This window comes from Pygocentrus nattereri, chromosome 12 (assembly GCF_015220715.1).
Source record: "Pygocentrus nattereri isolate fPygNat1 chromosome 12, fPygNat1.pri, whole genome shotgun sequence".
NCBI classification, from domain to species: Eukaryota; Metazoa; Chordata; class Actinopteri; order Characiformes; family Serrasalmidae; genus Pygocentrus; species Pygocentrus nattereri.
Window position 1 is genome coordinate 16866671 of NC_051222.1, and position 19882 is coordinate 16886552.

The 19882-nt window shown below is 39.7% G+C and overlaps 2 protein-coding genes across 2 annotated transcripts; both read right to left on the bottom strand.

Annotated features, from left to right (window-relative positions):
- Positions 1-622: 622 nt before the first annotated feature.
- Positions 623-6857, bottom strand: LOC119264763 (interferon-induced GTP-binding protein Mx2-like). Its single transcript, XM_037543556.1, has 3 exons — positions 6703-6857; positions 6368-6583; positions 623-1108 (listed from the first exon to the last, which is right to left on the bottom strand). Exons 1-3 carry the CDS (start codon positions 6805-6807, stop codon positions 884-886), a joined length of 546 nt encoding a protein of 181 aa, XP_037399453.1. The 5' UTR covers positions 6808-6857; the 3' UTR covers positions 623-883.
- A 3205-nt stretch (positions 6858-10062) lies between these two features.
- On the bottom strand, positions 10063-18140 carry LOC108417434 (interferon-induced GTP-binding protein Mx3-like). Its single transcript, XM_037543554.1, has 14 exons — positions 18057-18140; positions 17884-17953; positions 17594-17790; positions 17070-17207; positions 15585-15739; positions 15362-15500; positions 15082-15280; positions 14907-14985; positions 14469-14591; positions 13561-13693; positions 12907-13065; positions 12132-12208; positions 11782-11997; positions 10063-11644 (listed from the first exon to the last, which is right to left on the bottom strand). Exons 2-14 carry the CDS (start codon positions 17934-17936, stop codon positions 11420-11422), a joined length of 1893 nt encoding a protein of 630 aa, XP_037399451.1. The 5' UTR covers positions 17937-17953; positions 18057-18140; the 3' UTR covers positions 10063-11419.
- Between the last annotated feature and the right edge of the window lie 1742 nt (positions 18141-19882).

Consider the following 19882-nt stretch of genomic DNA (forward strand, 5'->3'; position numbering starts at 1 on the left):
CAGGCTCTAAGTATCTCTGGTGTAGTGAAGAAGAGAGTCAAACCACAAACGAAAAAGGGCAGGAAAAAAAGCTTTTGTTAAATGTAATAAAAATAAAGATGACAATTTTCAACAACACAAAAACTAACAGCACAATAACACAAGGCTGGCGAGGCTCATTTTCAGACTGAGTGTTACTTGATGCAGACTAGCCCCCCCCTATCCACTAACTGTATCGCTACAAAGAAAGGCCAGTCTTAGCTACACACTTTCATTAATACAATACTGTTAGCCCACACAGCTTTGAAGACAATCAGTGTGAGAATAGGGATATCTATACATACACCACAAGGCATATTTGTGTTTATATTCACACAAATGAGGATGTTAACAAGATTTCAGTACGTGCATTCAATACATAAATCTCACAAATAATTAATGAAGGTTATATAGAGATCATGCATTTTAAAGTGTTTATCGCTTATATCCTACAGAACATATCCTATCGAAGCTTTCATCATAATTCTAAAACTAAACACTGCATAAAAATGAATATAAAGCTTTTCAGAAAAACAAAATAAAACTATAATGCACCTTATAATATAAAACTATAATGTTTTCTATACAAAACTATAATGCACCCTTAAGACAAACTAAACTAAAAATGCAAACAAAAAAATGGTACTAATGAAAATTTTTGAAAAATGGAAAATTTATATATGAACGGAAACTTCAGTCTGTCTGTACCTGGCTCAACAAACATCACAATCCAACAGTAAACAGACATAAAATGAACAGTTTATCTTTTTAAAAGCAAAAAGGTCATTGCTATTGTTGCATCTAAATAATTCATAGTGTCTTCCCTCTTTTACTATAGTGTGAGCTGTTGCCAGGGTTGTCTTCTTCAAATGAAGTTTCTTAGCTTCTTTTGAGCAATGGTGAGGCGTTCTATGCGGGCCTGCGTGATAATGCGGCGTCTGCTGATGTCCGACTCCTCACGAAGGACCTCAGCTATGTTGGCGCAATCTGTTAACCCCAGCATCTCAGTGCAGAGCAGATGAGCAGACTCCTTTAGCATGAAGTATCGGATCAGCATGGGCACCTGGTCAGCCAACCGCTGCACAACAATCTGTCAGGAAATTATGAATGATCAGGGTAGTGATCTCTGTCTTCGCACCACAAAAGATGGTTTCTTGGCAAGTGAAATTTTCTTAAACCTAGTCAATATAGCTAATATTTCTTAAGATTATTTTAAGCTTATTGTAAGATTATTAACTTATTTCTAGACATTTTTACATGGTTGGATGATTTTAGTACAGGGGTGCCGAAACCTATCAGTAAAGGGCTGGTGAGGCTGCATGTTTTTATTCCAGCAAAGCACGTGATCAGTTGTTTGACTGAAAGCAATTGATTAACGGAGTGGAATCAGGTTTGCTCCTGCTTGTTTGGAATGAAAATATGCTGCCACACCGGCTCCTTGCAGGCAGAATTATTTGGCTTGCTTCAGGCACATTTCTTATAACTCAAGTAAAATTACCTAACAATACAGTGAAATAATTTGACTTACTAATATCACCTAAACAAATAAAAGGTATCTAGAAATATGTTTTTAAAAATCTCATAAGGTTACAATCTCAAAACTAGAAATATTAGATATATTGACTAAATTTAAGATAATTTTACTTGCCAAGATACCATTTTCAGCAGAGCAAGAACTCCTCAGGCAGGCTGCACCAGCAAGGCTAACGCCTGGTTATAAACAAGCTTTGTCATAACTGTCTGGATGTAACTTTTAGAACAGGAGTCACTAGTTTTATCTACAAAAGCTGGTTTTCATTTCAATCAAGCAGAAACACAACTTTTTTTATTTGTTTAATGAGGTGGTCACAGTGTTAACATATCTAGTCTAAAACTAGATACGTTATATATGGAATGAAAACCTGCAACCACAATTGGTTGATATAAAAATAAAATTGGTGATAACCTTGTTTAGACCATTTCAACACCTCGTCATAAGCTGAATTTAGACTATTCTTTGACTGTATTAATGGGGTGGCCGTATCAACAAAACAGACAATTCCTGCTTATCAGCAGCCAACCAGTTGGAAAAAGCAGCTGTTATTTGGAGTCAGGCTAATGTTCACAAGCTCGCTACTACTGCTACTCTGTGCAGTTCATGTGTCACAGTTTTCAGATGGCTAAGCGCTATATAGCATTTCATACATTCATAAAAACAAGCTTAAAATCAAATTTACTACACATTAAAATCCAGGATCTCCAATCTTATAAGATGGAGCATGCATGATTCTACTGGTTTAATCAGTCTAAGCCAAACATTGGACACGCTTGCATTTAACTGATCACCTTGATCACGTTATACCTTTATCATACCCCAGACCTCCACTTGAACTTGCCCCTGTTAGCATGTGTAAGCGGGTTCGGGTTTCAAATACATCAGAACCAGTCAGGCCCATGTAAAGAGACCCATGAAAAGGCATAAGACAATATTTTTAGAAATGTGAGGGGTGTACTCAGTTTTGTGAGATACTGTATATGGATATGGGTTATCATTTACACTACTCACAAAAAGTTAGGGATATATGGCTTTCGGTGAAATTTATGGAAAATGTTAAAAGTTCATGCTACAGTAATATTATTTCATGAAAGTAGGGCATTTCAGTAGAAGCATGTAAAAGCCAACAACAGTGGTGGGTATACCCCAACAAAAAATGTCAATGTCTCGATAACTTGTCATGTGCCCTTGAGCCTCTACACAGCGACTCAGCTGATCCCATAGGTTTTCTATGGGATTCAGTTCTGGAGAAAGTGCAGGCCACTCCATTTGAGGTACCCCAGTCTCCAGCAGCCGTTCCCTAATGATGTGGCCTCGATGAGCTGGAGCATTGTCGTCCATGAAGATGAAATGACTGGATTAATTATGGTATGTTATTCAACTAGTATGAGCTTGCCACTTTACCCTTCACAAAGTGTAGGGCAGTTCTGTATTGACTAGACACACCTGCCCACACCATAACACCACCACCACCTTGCCGTTAAGCTCCTTGTTAGAGAACAGCAAGTTGTGCAAAAAGTACTGAAACAAACAGTTGGACATGTGCATTTAAAAGTTTAGAGAAGGTCACATTAAGTTCACCTGTAAAGTTTAGAGTGCATTTTAGGTTCATCCTGAAATTTCACCTGAAGGCCAAATATCCCATATATATGTATGTGCTGGGATGTGAACAGTACAGTACATGAAATGACAATGTGTGCATTGTAGAGCTTCTTCTTCTTTCGGCTGCTCCCTTTAGGGGTCGCCACAGCGGATCATCTGCCTCCATCTTGCCCTATCCACTGCCTCCTCTACTTTTACACCTTCCACCTTCACTACATCCATAAACCTTCTCTGAGGTCTACCTCTTCTCCTTCTGCCCAGCAGCTCCATCTCCAACATTCCTTGACCAATATATCCACTATTCCTCCTCAACACATGTCCAAACCATCTCAACCTGGCCTCTCTGGCTTTATCTCCAAACTGCTCTTCACTGTCCCTCTGATCTGCTCATTTCTAATCTTGTCCATCCTTGTCACTCCCAACGAAAATCTCAGCATCTTCATCTCCGCCACCTCCAGCTCAGCCTCCTGTCTTTTAGACAGAGCCACAGTCTCCAAACCATACATCATAGCAGGACGCACTACTGTCTTGTAAACCTTCCCTTTCACTCTTGCTTCTATCCTTCTGTGACACATCAGCCCTGACACCTGTCTCCACCCACTCCATCCTGCCTGCACCCTCTTCACCTCTTTTCTACACTGTCCATTGCTCTGGATGGTTGACCAAAGATATTTGAAGTCATCCACCTTTACGACCTCTACTCCTTGCATCTTCACCTTTCCACCTGCCTCCCTCTCATTCACATGTATTCCGTCTTGTCTCTACTGACCTTCATTCCTCTCCTCTCCAGTGCAAACCTCCACCTCTCCAGATTCTCTTCCACCTGCTCTCTACTCTCACCACAGATTACAATGTCATCTGCAAACATCATGGTCCATGGAGCCTCCTGCCTGACCCCATCTGTCAACCTTTCCATCACCATTGCAAACAAGAAGGGGCTCAAAGCTGATCCCTGATGTAACCCTACCTTCACCTTGAAACCGTTTGTCACTCCAACTGCACACCTCACCACTGTCTCACTATTCTCATACATGTCCTGCACCACCCTAACATACTTTTCAGCTACACCTGACTTCCTCATACAGTACCACATTTCCTCTCTTGGCACCCTATCATATGCCTTCTCTAGATCCACAAAGACACAATGTAGCTCCTTCTGACCTTCTCTGTACTTCTCTACCAACACTCAACGCAAAAATTGCATCTGGGGTATTCTTTCTGGGCATGAAACCAAACTGCTGCTCACTGATCTGAACCTCTCGCCTTAGCCTTGCTTCAACAACTCTTTCCCATACCTTCATGGTGTGGCTCATTTACTTTATACCTCTGTAGTTACTGCAGCTCTGCACATCACCCTTGTTCTTAAAAATGGGGACCAGTACACTGCTTCTCCACTCATCAGGCATCCTCTCACTCTCAAGGATTTTGTTAAACAACCTGGTTAAAAAGTCCACTGCCTTCTCTCCTAAACATCTCCATATCTCCACAGGTATGTCATCTGGACCAACTGCCTTTCCATTCTTCATCCTTTTTAAAGCTGCCCTCACTTCCACCTTACTAATTCTCTGCACTTCATGATCCACTATCTCTCCCCCCTTTGTCCTCCTCTCTCTCGCTCTCATTTTCCCTCATTCATTAGTTCTTCAAAGTACTCCTTCCATCTACTCAACACTCTTCACTCACTAGTACATTTCCCTCTCTATCCTTTATCAGCCTAACCTGCTGTACATCCTTTCCAGCTCTATCTCTCTGTTTAGCCAAACGATACAAGTCCTTTACTCCTTCTTTACTGTCCAGCCTCTCATACAGCTCATCATAGGCCTGAGCCTTTGCCACCATTCTTTGCGCTATGCGACTAGCCTCACAGTACTCCTGCCTACTTCCTTCATCTCTCTGGTTATCCCACTTTTTCTTAGCTGCCTTCTTCTTCTGAATACTCTCCTCATTCCACCACCAACTTTCCTTGTCTTCTTTCCTCTGACCAGACAAAACACCCAACACATTCTTGCCAGTTTCTCTAACCACCTTAGCTGTAGTTTCCCAGTCCTCAGGTAGCTCCTCACTGCCTCCAAGGGCCTGTTGCAATTTTTCCCTGAACTGCCTGCAACCACTCTCCTCCTTCAGCTTCCACCATCTAAACTTTGGCTCTGTCTTCACTCTCTTCCTCTTTGTTTCTAATCTCATTCTACAGACAACCACCCTATGCTGCCTTGCTACACTTTCCCCTGGTACCACTTTACAATCTCCAAGCTCCTTTAGGTGGCATCTCCTGCTAAGGATATAATCCACCTGTGTGCACCTCCCTCCACTCTTGTATGTCACCCTGTGTTCTTCCCTCTTCTGAAAATATGTGTTTACCACAGCCATTTCAATTTTCTTTGCAAAATCTACAACCATCTGACCTTCTGCATTTCTGTCTTTCACACCATACATACCCAGCACCTCTTCATCCCCTCTGTTCCCTTTACCAACATGTCCATTGAAGTCTGCACTAATCACCAATCTCTCCTCTCTAGGGACACCATCTACCACTTCATCCATCTTACTCCCAAATTCCTCTTTCTCCTCTAACTGACAACCAACCTGTGGTGCATATGAACTGACCACATTCAAAATTACACCATCAACCTCCAACTTCAGGCTCATGATCCTGTCTGACACTCTCTTTACATCCAGAACACTTTTCCCAAGCTGTTCCTTTAGGATTATCCCTACTCAATTTCTCTTCCTCTCTACACCATGATAGAACAGTTTGAATCCACCTCCAATGTTCCTAACCTTGCTTCCTTTCCATCTGGTCTCCTGGACACACGGAATATCTACCTTCCTTCTCTCCATCATGTCTGCAAGCTCTCTGCCTTTACCAGTCATTGTCCCTATGTTCAGAGTCCGCAGGCGTTGTTAACCTGGGCCTCGACCAATCCGGTATGGCAATCATATTTGTGATCCGCATGATAGTTTTGGCACAAGTTTTACGCCGGACACCCTTCCTGACGCAACCCTCACCATTTATCTGGGCTTGGGACCGGCACCAGAAGTACACAGAGTACACCCCTAATGGCTGGTTTGTGCATTGTAGAGCAAACTGTTTAATAAAAGTAAGAAAAGTAGGCTATTCAATGTTCAATGTGGGCCTTAATATTTTTACTGGTCCTTTAAAAAACATTTTGGTAGGACTACTTGGTAATTAGTCGCTGAAGTACTAAAACATACCTCATAATAAGCTTTCAGCATTTCAGGATACTTGTTCCTGCTCTCTAGCCCTGGATATCTGTCCTCTGAAGCTAGTTCCCCAGAAGAATGGATCTCGTTCAAGGTTTTAAAATAGATTTCATCCTGAGTGTAGAGCAGTTTCTCCATCTCAAACTGCTCCATGAGCCTCTGCTCCACCTTGGCTTCTTGCTTTAACTGAATGTCTTCTATCTTGTTCTGAAGTAGCAGTTGTAAGTAGTTAAGATACGTAGTTGTAATACAACAGCAAGCAGTGCTTTAAAATTTCAAAATGATTGTACTGAAATAATATTATATATTATAATAATAATATTTACCATGGCAACATTTTGGAGATGAGGATAGATGGGGAAGCATGCTCCTGACACTTTTAAGAACTGTTCCTGGATGATTTCTGAAATGCATGAATCACATTTAATCATTGATAACAATCAGATTGACAGTATTATGAACAGTACCTCCAATAAACATATCAAACAAAGACCAACACAGACCAGGGCAAACACAGGGCTTATATAACAGAGGCAAGACGAGGGACAGGTGGGAAACAGGTGGTAACAATCGGGTGGAGTCAGACAACATGGGGGCTGGACTGAACTAAAACAAACACACATGGATGAAAAAGTAAACAAAAACCACATGGAGGAATGGGAGGAGCCAATCGTGACATACAGGTCTGAATGTATACATAGTGTCTAGTGGAAGTTTAAATACACTGTATGGACAAAAGGTATTGGGTCACACCTCTTAATGTTTGAATTTGTGTTTCATTCGGTCCCATTGCCACAGGTGTATAAAGTCAAGCACCCAGCCATGCAGTCTGCTTTTACAAACGTTTGTGAAAGAATGGTTCGTTTTACAGAGCTCACAGAATTTAAGCGTGTATCTGTAATAAGATGCCACTGTTGCAACAACTCAGTTAAAAAAATTTCTTCCCTCCTAGATATTCCATAATCAGCTCTGAGTGTTATTATGGAAAAATGGAAGCATTTAGTAACCCAGAGCAACTCAGCCATGAAGTGTCAGATCATATAAATTTACAGAGCAGGTCGCTGAGTGCTGAGGGGCATAGTGAATAAAAGTTGCCAACATTCTTCTGACTCTGTAACTGTAGACCTGCAAGCCTACTCTGGCATTAACATCAGCACAAAAGTACACAGAGAGCGCACTTTTTGACGAATCACGCTTCTCTGACAGTCTAACGGATGAGTTTGGGTTTGGTGAATTCCAGGAGAAAGTTCCCTGCCATTGTGCCAGCTGTAAAGTTTGGTGGAGGAGGGATAATGCTATGGGGTTGTTTTTCAGGGGTTGGCCTAGGCTCCTTAGTTCCAGTGAAGGGAAATCTAAATGCTTTAGCATATAAAGATATTTTGGACAATAGTACACTTTTAACTTTGTGGGAACAGTGTGGAGAATGCCCTTTTCTGTTCAAGCATGACTGTATCCCAGTGCACAAAGCAAATGCAAAAGGTCAGTGCACAAAGCAATGACCTTAACCCCTTCAAACACCTTTGGGTTTGAACTAGAATGGAGACTGTGATCCAGGCCCGCTTGTCTAACATCTGTGTCTGACCTCACAAATGTTGTTGTGGTTGAATGGGCAAAAATCTAAACACAGACACTCTTCAAGATCTCCTAGAAAGCTTCCCAGATGGGTGGAAGCTCTTATAGATGCGGGGAACCAACTCCATAATAATGCTTATGTATTTAGAATGGGACGTTGTAAAGGCTCATGTAAGTGTAATGTGTGCCCCAAATGTACCAATACTTTTTTCCATATACTGTATGTTGTTTTGGTGTAAATGGAGGCAAATGTGAACGTGACAAAGCCCTTGAATCCTCACCAAATATCTGGCCAGGAAGAACCCAATGTACATAATGTACAAATATTTGAAATACATTCATCCAAATTTACATTTTGGGTGACACTTTATTTTGAATCGTCATTTTAAGATAAAAAATCCTCAGTGACATTAATAACATAATTATGTAGCAGCAGTAATGCATCTGAATACATGCAGTAGACTATCAAGAGACTTTTAACTAACTGCATAAATAAAATTTGCTTATAATCTGCTAAATGCAAAAATTGAAAAATAGTATTTGAAGTTACAACTGCTCACAATAAAATCAGTTAAAATATATGTAGAATGCCAACATGTCAAATTACTCTTCACTTACTTGCATTAAGCTAAACCTACAGGGGATTTGCATAACATGGAATCTGATTCTGGAAGCAGAGGCTGTACTAAATACAGTGCCAGTTAAATCTGTCAGTCTGAAAATCTTTTCAAGCTGTTTTTCTCCTCTGTTCTTCTACAGCATCAGTTAGACGGTTTGCTGCTGCTCCATCCAAACAGATTGAAATGTGTCTTTTAAATATTTCAGTTAATCATCTGACTGTGTATGTGTGATTTGTTGCATGTGTGAACAATCATGTTTGAAAACACTTTTGAACAGAATTTAATCCACATTACCTTCTCACTGGGAAAATTACTGTCAGAGCAGGTTCATGTGTTATTTTTGGCGGGAGGGTGTTGTGTTATGAATCGACACTGCCATATTTATGTATTTATAAGATAATAGTTCAGTCACACCTCATATTGCACAGGAAGTAAAATATAGGCGATCCTCATTTATAAATGAGCAAATGTGCTGCTTACTTACTGCCGTGGTAAATCTGGTGCTGCGTTTTATGAATCTGGCTCCAAATATCATACTTTTGTACTGTTTTCAATTTAATACAGGTCAAACACAGTTTACTCATCACTGATTTTTGTTTTTATTGGCATATCACTTACTGTCTCAACTTTTTTGGAATTGGGTTGTAGTACTATAGTTAATAATTACATTTGTGAGGTTCTCATAGAAGCTTTTCTTTCAACAATCTGCACAAAGCCTACTTAGCTATTAGCGCCCCTTTGTGGTGAAACATGGCCATTTTGCCACAGAGTTTCTCAACCCTGGAGGCCCACTGCTCTGCATGTTTTAGTGTTTCCCCAGTTTTACCACACCCACTTCAATTCAGTAAGAGGTTGTTAATGAGCTGACTAGTTGGATCACATGTGTTGGAACAGAGCAAACACAAAAAAGTGCAGGGCAATAGTCCTCCAGGACCAGGGCTGAGAAATGCTGTATTAGGTTGTTCTAGCCAGATACTGTACAATATGTAAAAACATCACAAGATGTCATATTGCAGTAACCAAGTAAACAAATAATAAGATGAGTAATATTTGTTTACCATGTTCACCTGGTGGGGCCTGTAAAACAGGCATGTCAAGCTGAAGGCCTTCCAAGACCAAAAAAGGCTGTGGATTTTAGTGTTAACCCTCACCTAGCGCTCTGAATTCAGGTCATGAAGGCCTTGCTTATAAGCTAATAGGCGGAATTAGGTGTGTTTTTTTTTTTTTACCTGATTTTCTCCCCAATTTAGTCGTTTTCAATTCCACCTGATACTTAGGACTACCCCAATCACATGATACTACCAGTGCTAGGGGGGTGAAGGCTAGCACAGGCTTCCTCGGAGACCTGTGAAACCAACCACTGCTTCTCTTCCAACTGCCGCTCACGCAACGCCATGGTACAGCCGAACGCGCTCGGAGGAAAGCGCCAACCGCGTGATCTGTTACATCACAAACTGGTATACAATGCTTTGTGGCAAAACAGTGGCAAAGACATAATGGCACATGTTTATTACAAAGCATGAAATGAGGAACAAGTGTAAACAGTATTCAGGTGACATGAAGCTTTGTCTACACACTTTAGGCATAAATAATTCAGTCATATTCAGATTGTTTTTCATTTTCTGTTTTTAAGACAAGAAATGAGTCAAGAAATCAGAAGGACTGTGAAGAATTAGTAATTGTGAAATGCTGGTGTAAACCGTCTGACCTCATTCTTTTATCAGAAAGAATGCAGCAACTCATACGTTCATGTTCCCTTTAAATTAGAATCTGTTTCACAAGAGATAACAGTGCATTATAGTATAGTAGTGTGTGTCTTTGTAGTTTATATAATGAAATAAAATTAAATTAAAGTAGTAACAAAAATGTGCTAGTAAAATAGGCTACATTACCCTGCATGCACTAACAAATTCACAGACTCAGTGAATCATTTAAAGACAGCCAGGCATGCCTGATCAATGTTCAGTAATAAAACAGACCACCATGATTCAACCAAGAAAAATAGGCCTTATGAAAAATCTAGTGTTGGATATTGTTTGGCTTTAGTTTTGAAATATACATTTTGTTGCATAGTTAATCAGCAAGCTTCTGTCGTTCTTCCAGAGGTCTGATAACGTGTACTGTATAAAAATATACTTACATACTTTTGTAAATATCTGAAAAGTGTTTTTATTAAAAAGGCGACAAATGTGTTTTTATATCAAGTCTTTAAAAAAAACATTGTACACATCACATTCCTCTGTATTAGTAATATGAAGAATGCAAGTGTTTATTTGAAATTAAGATATGTCACCAGACCCCCTTGAATTGTTCTGCAGAATTATTTAGGTCAGCTCCTAGTCTTGGTCCTGTAGCACCACTGGCGTGCATGTTGTAGATAATAATGTCTCATGTGAAACAATGTGTGATCACTTGAAAACCTGTTGATGTGAAACAAACGTGATTACTTATAAACACATAATTGTGTGAAACATAAGTGACTTTGCTAAAAGAGGTGGCAAAATCCCTGTGGCTTGTTTGTTAGACATATGATGCACTGTTTGGATAGCTGAGGCCAGATAGGTCACAATGTAAGGAGCCATTTCAGAGTCAGCCATAGGAAGGAAGGGCTTGTAAATGAATTCCTGAGTTGCATCAGGTGTGTTGAGAGCAGGATTGAGAGCCAATGATGTAGGTTTTCTAAAATGTACCCTCACTGTTTGTGTGCTGTACCTAAAACCATAAAAAATGAAAAAATTACCTTTAAAAAGATAAAAAATAACTGGAATTGTCATTACTGCATCTAAATAACTCCCAAGATGTCTTATCTGTTAGTATCTAAGATGATAGCTTATATCCAAGGTCGTCCCCTTCAAATGAAGTTACTGAGCTTTTCTTGAGCGATGGTGAGACGATCCATCCGGTTCTGCATGTTAATGCGGCGTCTGCTGACATCTGACTCCTCCCGGAGAACCTCAGCTACATTAGCACCGTCCATTAACCCCAACATCTCACTGCAGAGCAGCTGAGCAGACTCCTTCAGCATGAAGTATCGGATCAGCATGGGCACCTGGTCAGCCAGTCGCTGCACGACGATCTGTTAGGAGTTGAAAAATGATAACGTTGTTGTGGATTTCTATTCCATTTCTATTTTGCATTCACACATTATAGGTGAGGTGGTTCTTCAATACTATTTTGCCCTCCTACTTTATTATCCACTGGACTAAAATATACCTCATAATAAGAGTGCAGCATCTCAGGATATTTGGTCCTGCTGTCAAGCCCAGCGTAGTTGTCTTCTGAAGCTGTTTTTCCGTCCCCTGGTGTTCCATTCAATGTTTTGAAGTAGATGCTATCTTGAGTGTAGACCAGCTGTTCCATCTCAAACTGCTCCAAGATCCTCTGCTCCACTTTGGCTTCTTGCTTTGACTGAATGTTGTCTATCTTGTTCTGGGGTAGCAATTATAAGCAGAAAGGGTACATAGTGTCAGTAGAGCTGCTGGAAACCACCAAATCAAGTTGAAAGTTAAAAGTATTTTAAAATGTAATTAAAATATTCTTTTAATTCTAAAAGTAATGCTTACCGTGGCAACACACTGGAGGAAAGGAAAGTTGAGGAAGCAGACTTTGGACACATCTGAGAACTGTTCCTGGATGGTTTCTGAAATCCATGTATCATATTCAGACAGTGGGTGCAGCTGATAAAGTGATAGTTCAACTAAAGATCTATTTACATAGTTTTCACCTCATCCCAAATGTAGTCAATCAGCCAAGCATGTTTGGTGTCCCCAGTGTGCTTTTTTAGTCTTACACTAGAACTACAAGGCTAATGCAAATAATGGAAGCTGGTACACTGACCCAGTTGGTTACCACGTCAGGTTGTTAAGTAACTTCAGAGAGACTTGCTTATGTGGCTTTTGACACTGTCTGTACAGTTACCTATACAAATTGACAAATTCAGGCATCAGCTGGCTGTTTTTAGCCATGCAGAAGAGCATTTTTAACAAAAAGTACTGCTTTAATCCACTTACTGATAACACATTCTTTTTTGAGTATAAGTGACTGGGACACTGCAAATTCTTAATCTTAATCAAGCAAAGTCAACATACAGAAAATTCAGTCACTGATATTTTAAAGACTGGAATGTTTGTCATTGCAAACTGTGTTAAAGATTAACTCCAGTTTAGGTGGTGTTAATGAATCTTTACTGCCGTTCCTGTAGTTTGTATAGTATAGTAGTATAGTAGGGAACACTTAAAACTGTGCATTGCTGGAGTTTACCAGGAGCAGGATTAGCAAAAAACCCTGTGTGAAAAAATAAAGACTGTGAAAGGCCATAGTGTGTAAGTGTGAACGTACCTCTTACGACTCTGAGTCGTTCAATGGCTGGTCCCTTCAGTTGGATCACAAGTCTCTGCACCACCATCTCAAACACATTATAATCACTGAAGCCAGGCAGCTCCCTTCCTCTGTACTTCAGGTCATATTCTTTCACCACAGTCTGGACCTCCTCATGAACTGCGTTACGTGTAAATTTTGACATGAATAACCTCTTCACATACAAAGTGATATTTCATAGAAAAAGTATATTTCATAGTTTTCTAGGCCAACTTTTGATCAGCTTTGAGCCTGTACTGCGGTGGATTACAATTGTAGCTGGCTAACTTCACTAGCATCACTCAGCAGGGTACAGCTCAAAGCTCAACAGAACAAGTCTATTTTTAATATTTCTGTCACTTCACCAGCAGACATTCGACTTTGTTCCCTCTTCAGAACACAATTAGAATACGTATTGATGAGAACAACCATGTCTGCCTTATGCTGTGCACTGAATTTAAAATGGTTAATAAACCAGTGCTGATGGTGTTTCTTTTGATGATTGATGATCTTTTTTCAATTAGTAGTGAAGTATTCCAAAAGAACAGAGATACTTAACTTCCGTATTCTGAATACATATTCCCAATACTTTTATAACCCTGGCCAGGCTTAACATGTATTGACACATTTACTTACATGATGACTTTGTACTGTCAAGATGCTCTTTCCACTTTTTGAACTCCGACCGAAGCTGAACAAACAAGTTGTCCTCATTACCCGCTTCCCCACATGCCAAGCGATTGATCTTGTCATTGAAATTCATCAAAGTCTGCAAGAACAAGGAACCACCAACACGGAATTTAGGCATGTAAACCAAAGCTTTCTTTAAACACTGGTACTGTAGTGAGAAGCAGTTAGGGCAGATTTATTGAGAGTAGAAAAATATGAGTTATAGTCAGGAGTGGAAATGGCCATGTTGTACTGAAGGGACTCCACTAGGTTTCATTAGTTTATTCATTTATAAGCCTGTTTCTTGTACATTGTCATGTTGAACCATTTTACACTAAACGCTCACAATTGCTTTACTCTAGTGCATTTCCTGCATTAAAATAGATTCAAGAGCTGAATCCTTTACTGACAGACTTGGTGATACTTCATATTCAGCTAAAAACACACTTCTTGAACCATGCTCCTACCTGTTTATCTTTTAAAATTAAACAGATTATTTTGGCTACTGTGCCTTTAAGACTGGTGTATGTAAATCGGCTCTGCTCTGATTGGCTGCCTTGTAAAGCTGAAAAAACAAAAACACTAAAAATCTACATATTTGAAATGAATTTCTCAGAAGTCTCTATCCAGTCTTATCAGTAATGCAAACAAACACCAGGAAATCACAAATATCCAGTCATGTGTGGTTCTAACCTATATAAACAATTTCTTAGACGTGAAATCGAGTCAGATTTGTAAATCTATAAAGTGCATGTATGAGGTAGGTGTTTCTGATAAAATGGTCACTGAAACTTGATTCTAGGTAAGTAAACTAGATAGTAAACGGGCAACTCCATGTGGTTTTTGGAGTTTTAGAGTAAGAAGTGGTCTCTCACAATGATGAGGAAGTCCTTCCTCTTCTGTGGATCCAGCGGTGGGCCAGCCTCACACTGATTCAACTCTTTTCTCAAGTCCCACAGCTGCTTCTTTATCTGCTCTGAAAGCAGAGGCAACGCTTTCTAAACAAAAGAAAGGAAAAGAAACAGTGAAATGAAATGGCCTGTATTTAGATAGCAAGCAGTGAAGAAGCTATGGGGACATGGAATAACAAAAACGTGCCATCGTGGAAAGATGAAATAAATGTTTAATTTCTTGCAGATGTTTGGATTTGGTTTGGACTCAAAGCCTGGCTCAGCACTGGGTGTGTGAGATGTCTGTCCAGGACTGTATTTGGGATACACTGTTTTAGCTGAAAGTGTTTAGTGTTGTTACTTTGTAAGTTTAGTGAAAGATACAGATATAGATTTAGATGGAGAGTAAAAATGTATTTATACTTTGATGTGATCAACCAGGTCTTGAGTCAGTTTGCCGGCAAGGCACTGAATCGTTGCTTTCTCCTCATTCAAAAGGCAACTGTCAATGAAAAAAAGGTGCTTTATGAGCTGCTTAAATGTCACGAATAAGAAATGATTGTACAAATTACAAATGACTTCTTCATGTGAAGCTTACCTGAAGAATTCGTGACGTTTGAAGAAGTCTCTCTCCACTCGAGTGGCCTCCTCCGGAGAGATTTTCTCATCAATCTGCTTCTGACCACGGCACTTAACGATGATGTATCCTTTGCTTAAAGGAATAACCTGATTTCTGACTACATCCAATATGGTCTTCTCTGCTCCTCTGTCAACAAGGTCTGGCTTAGTAAGAATAGCTGATAAAAACAAAGTAAATAAATAAATAAATATTTTTATTTCACATACATTACATATTATTATTATTATTATTACTTTACCCAGAGTTCTTTTGCCTTCAGGGTCCACCTCCTGTGCCATCCTCAGTGCCTCTGTTGTTGCAATGTCAACATTGCATGGTACCACGACCAAATTGATGGTTTCACTTTTCTCAATAAAGGTCTGTATGAGATTTTTGATCTAGAAGAAAAGCAGCTTACCAATAAATGAAAATCCTATCATTTAACTGATGCATGAAATGATACACCATGGTTGTGTACTGACCTGCTCCCCAATATCATCAGGCTGACCTTTAACAGGAACCCTTGCAATCCCAGGCAGATCGATCAGTGTGAGGTCACTGACATGAGGAGACATGATCTCCAGAGTGATGAGGTCATCACATATTCCAACTCCGTCACCAGCCAACACATTCTGAGCTGTCAGACAGACGTAACACTTCATTTGTAGGTGCACAAAATCTTTTAAATGATTTTAAATGCCATTTAGCTAACAGTTTTTTTGATAAAGTGTGAGAAGTTGATAGTAAGCTAAGCTTTTTCTTTAAGAGCTACTACATAAGCATGAAAGTCGCTAGGCCAGTTTTCTCAAATAAAGCTACATTACTAGTTAAAGTCATGTATAGTTTATTCTCATTCATTTCTCATTTCATTTTCATCCACAGCGCCAATAGTAGGGCGCAACCCGTTGGCCCTAATGCCCTAACGCAGCGCTGCCTCTGCTGTGCGGCCAGACGTAATGTGAAAAGTAGAATCCCCACACAGCCAATCATATGAGACCTCATAAATTTTAAGCCAATCAAATCAGACCTCTTATGTTGTAAGCCAATCATTTAAGACAGGGCGGAGCTCTAGTTTTACTCACGCTGCTTAGTAACGTAGTTCAGCGACCGTTGATAGTTGTTCAGTTGACCGTATAAACATTAAACCTTATTCAAAAACATGTAATGTACAGAGTGAAACAGTAAGTAGTTACAGAGTGAAGATACCCATCTAAAACATGGATCTGTGGCAAGGTATGGTCAGTATAGCTGGATATCACGTTTTTACTTGGTTGCGTTTTTTAGCGAGCTAACTTTGTGTTTTCGTGAGGCACCAACATTAGCTAGTTAACTAACCAGGCTGACTAACTAACAGACAGGCAAAATTTAAGAATTTGAAGAAACTTAAAAGTGACAGTGAACAACAGGGATAGAAATGACATTACTTACATTACTTTACATTTTTTTAATAGTATTTGGAAACATTGAAAGGTGTTTACCATATATTGATTTTTACAGTAAGTAAATGTCAGTGAAGAGGTCATACAGTGTTGATCATAACTGAGTTTTACATCCCACAGTTCCTCAACCCATGGAAGTTAAGAGGCAGAGGATTTTTAGCAGGTAAAACAAACAAAAAAATCTCATTCTTTTTTTAGGGATCTTATAAATCTGAGTTTAATTAAACAACGTATTAACATTTATTCTTAACACAGGAAGAGAGGGAGAGAAAGAAGGTCTGACAGGACTGAAGGAGCAGATCTGATGGAGGTTAGTGATCAAGTAGAAAGCAAGGGAGAGTTGTATAAGCTTTAACTCAAATGAATGCTGAATTGAATTTAACTGGGCTGAGAAAATGTTTATCACTATAACCCGAAATTTGAGACTAATTCTACTGGGGGACTGCGCCCTAGACCTCCGTACTACAGGCTTAGCCCCCTATCCGTAAAGCTCTGGTCACGACCTGTATTATCAGCAACTGCACTGACCTTCTGCAACGTAATGTTCAACCAGTAATGGGTCATCAAACTCAATGTATTCCTCTTTGTAAGATATGGCCGCTCGCCACTGAACCCCACCCTTGATCTTCCTCAGCTTGAGCTCCAGAGGACACCTGGTAACAATACCTACAGTGTACAGAGAATTATTATATACCTACCTGTCCATATGCATTTACTGATGCATCTGTCTTGTGGTGAAACTTTTTAGGCAACATTCCAGCAATTGGACTATGCAATAATTTAAGTGTACACACATTTACATGTATTTAACTACACACCTACAGAATGTGAAGGCAAGTGAAAAACATAGTTTTTCAAAAGAGTTTCTTTAAATGTACATTGTTCATTTTCATTTTCCATTATGTAATTATTTGCTTAATTATGAACTAAAACAAAACAAAATTCAAAATACAAATTAAAAAATGACATGCTTCAGAAGGTTAAGGTGCTCTGTGCCCTTATTAAACTTTTTTATACTGTGAAAATATAAAGGACAAGAGAAAACTACCCACCACTCCCTCTGGGTAACGCCACCCCAGACAGCGCCTCCAGTACAGAGCTTTTCCCGGAGCTCTGATCTCCAATCACTGCTATAGTTGGTAGAGCTAAATCTTCTTCAATGCCGATCAGCCTCAGAGAGTCAATCAGGTCGATATAAGGACGAACTCTCTCCTCTAAATGGCTGTGAAACACCCCTTCCATGGCTTTACTGTAAATGAGGAACAGACATTAGTTTGCATGTTTGATGTATTTATGAAATTCACAAGAGATTTCAGTAATAACTTCAGTCAGTTATACACACCTGCTTTCAGTAGAAGAAGATACGTCATCGAAACTAAATCCATCATTCTCCATAATTGAGGAGACAGTTACTGGAGAAAGTTAAAGGAAGGGAAATTACATTTGAACAACTTCAATACTTTAATAAAAGACTTTGCATGTATTTTAGGACCGTTAGCAAGGTGTTCTACTCACCTGTGTGTCTTCAACCTGATTTACAGAAGGACACAAATAAACTGAAAGTAACCACTGTGCTCTTGTATATATAGGCCCTCAGTCGCACTGCAACAGTACTTGTGAAACTGAAAGCTGGGAACACAGAGATTACATGGGTTTTTCCCAGATATGGATCTTGATATGGGTCTGGATTTTCCAAGTTGTCCTGTCTAGTCCTCTTTGGGTTTCACATAAACACCGGTGCAGGTGTTAAAGGAAGCATAATTCAGGCATGATATAATTTTTTTAGTACCAAGCTCATGTGACAGCAGTGTGTTATATTGTGCTCTGAAGTCTTGGTTACTGTAGGTGTGTATAATTAGACCCTGACAGAAGAGTTAACAGTTACTGAATCCTAAGCTGTGCCTGATTCAGCTGAGAGGAATCTAATTTCTTTACAGAGCTAACCGTTTGCTCTGAAAACTCCTGTTTTTCCTGCTCAGCTCCTGCTTCTTTCTCTCTCTGCCCTGGTCCTGTCTTCTATTGACTCGCCACACATTTGTTATCCTGTACGTATTTGTATTGTATTTAACACTTTCTGTGATTATTGCCTCCAGATGAGTTTATATGTCATGGCAACCCTGAGCTTAGCTAGGTTGCCAGCTCTTTTGGATCTTCCCATGAGCCGCCATGGCCAGCTGTTACTGCAGGTTTACTGTTGATATTTATAACTAAAGTTAGTGTTAATATTAGCTCTCAGTGTGCTAATCTGTTTGTTTTCATGTGTACACATCTTATGGCAAAGTTTTTAGCGTAGGTTCGTGTTTACTGTCAGCGGGTGACTGGCTTCCCAGACAGGAATGAATAGACAGGTACTACACTTTCCAGGACTAGGATTAAACCCTATCGAGGAAACCAACCAATGTCCAAAGGTTTGAAAACACCTGTTCATCCAGTATTTCTCCCAAAATCTAAATTTAACACCTTCTACTCTTCTGAGATGGCTCCACACTAGATGTTGAAAGTGAAGATTTGATTGCATTCATCCACAAAAGCATTTGTGAGTTCAACCTACTGATGTTAGATGATCAGTTCTGGATGACTCCAAATCATCCCACAGGTATAGGATTAGGCTCCATCACTCCAGAGAACACAGTTCCACTGCTTTAGAACCCAGTATGGGGGGGGGGTTATACCCCTCTAGTCGACGCTTGGCTTTGGGCATGCTGACCTTAGGCTTACGTGCGGGTGCTCCAAAACATCCCATTCTGTTAGCCATGCTTTTCAATGGGAAATTATACAAGCCGTCTGCAACTGTACGCCTATGTTGGATGTAGTTGAGTTCAACTTAGAAGGGGTGTCTAGATACTTTTGGACATATCTTTCTCTGTGTTCCTTGCATGATGTGATGTTTGATCATCTCTTTGTTGTTCTCTGTCATCGCCTGAGTCATCTTGTTATTATGCCGTTTTGCTTTCAGTTTCCATGTTGTGTTCGAGCTTTCTGTGGTGTTTAACATGGGCTGGTGTTCTTCCTGTACTTTGACTTCCAGTGTTGCCAAGGACTTTAAATAAATAACTCGTGTACATACCACGCTCAACCTTAGATGCAGGACTGAACATTAAGAGCTTGACAAAATCACTTGTCCATGGAAAAAAGATCAACATTTACAAATGACTGCGGTATTATTGCACAAGTTTCTTGAAATGATATAGTTTGCATTGAATACTTTATATATTTGAGAGAGAGAGAGAGAGAGAGAGAGAGAGAGAGAAATTAACAGATCTCAATTTAATTAATTTAATCTCAATTTAAATTATGTTACTATCTCAGATTTTTAACAACTTTCTCTCACACTCTTTTCA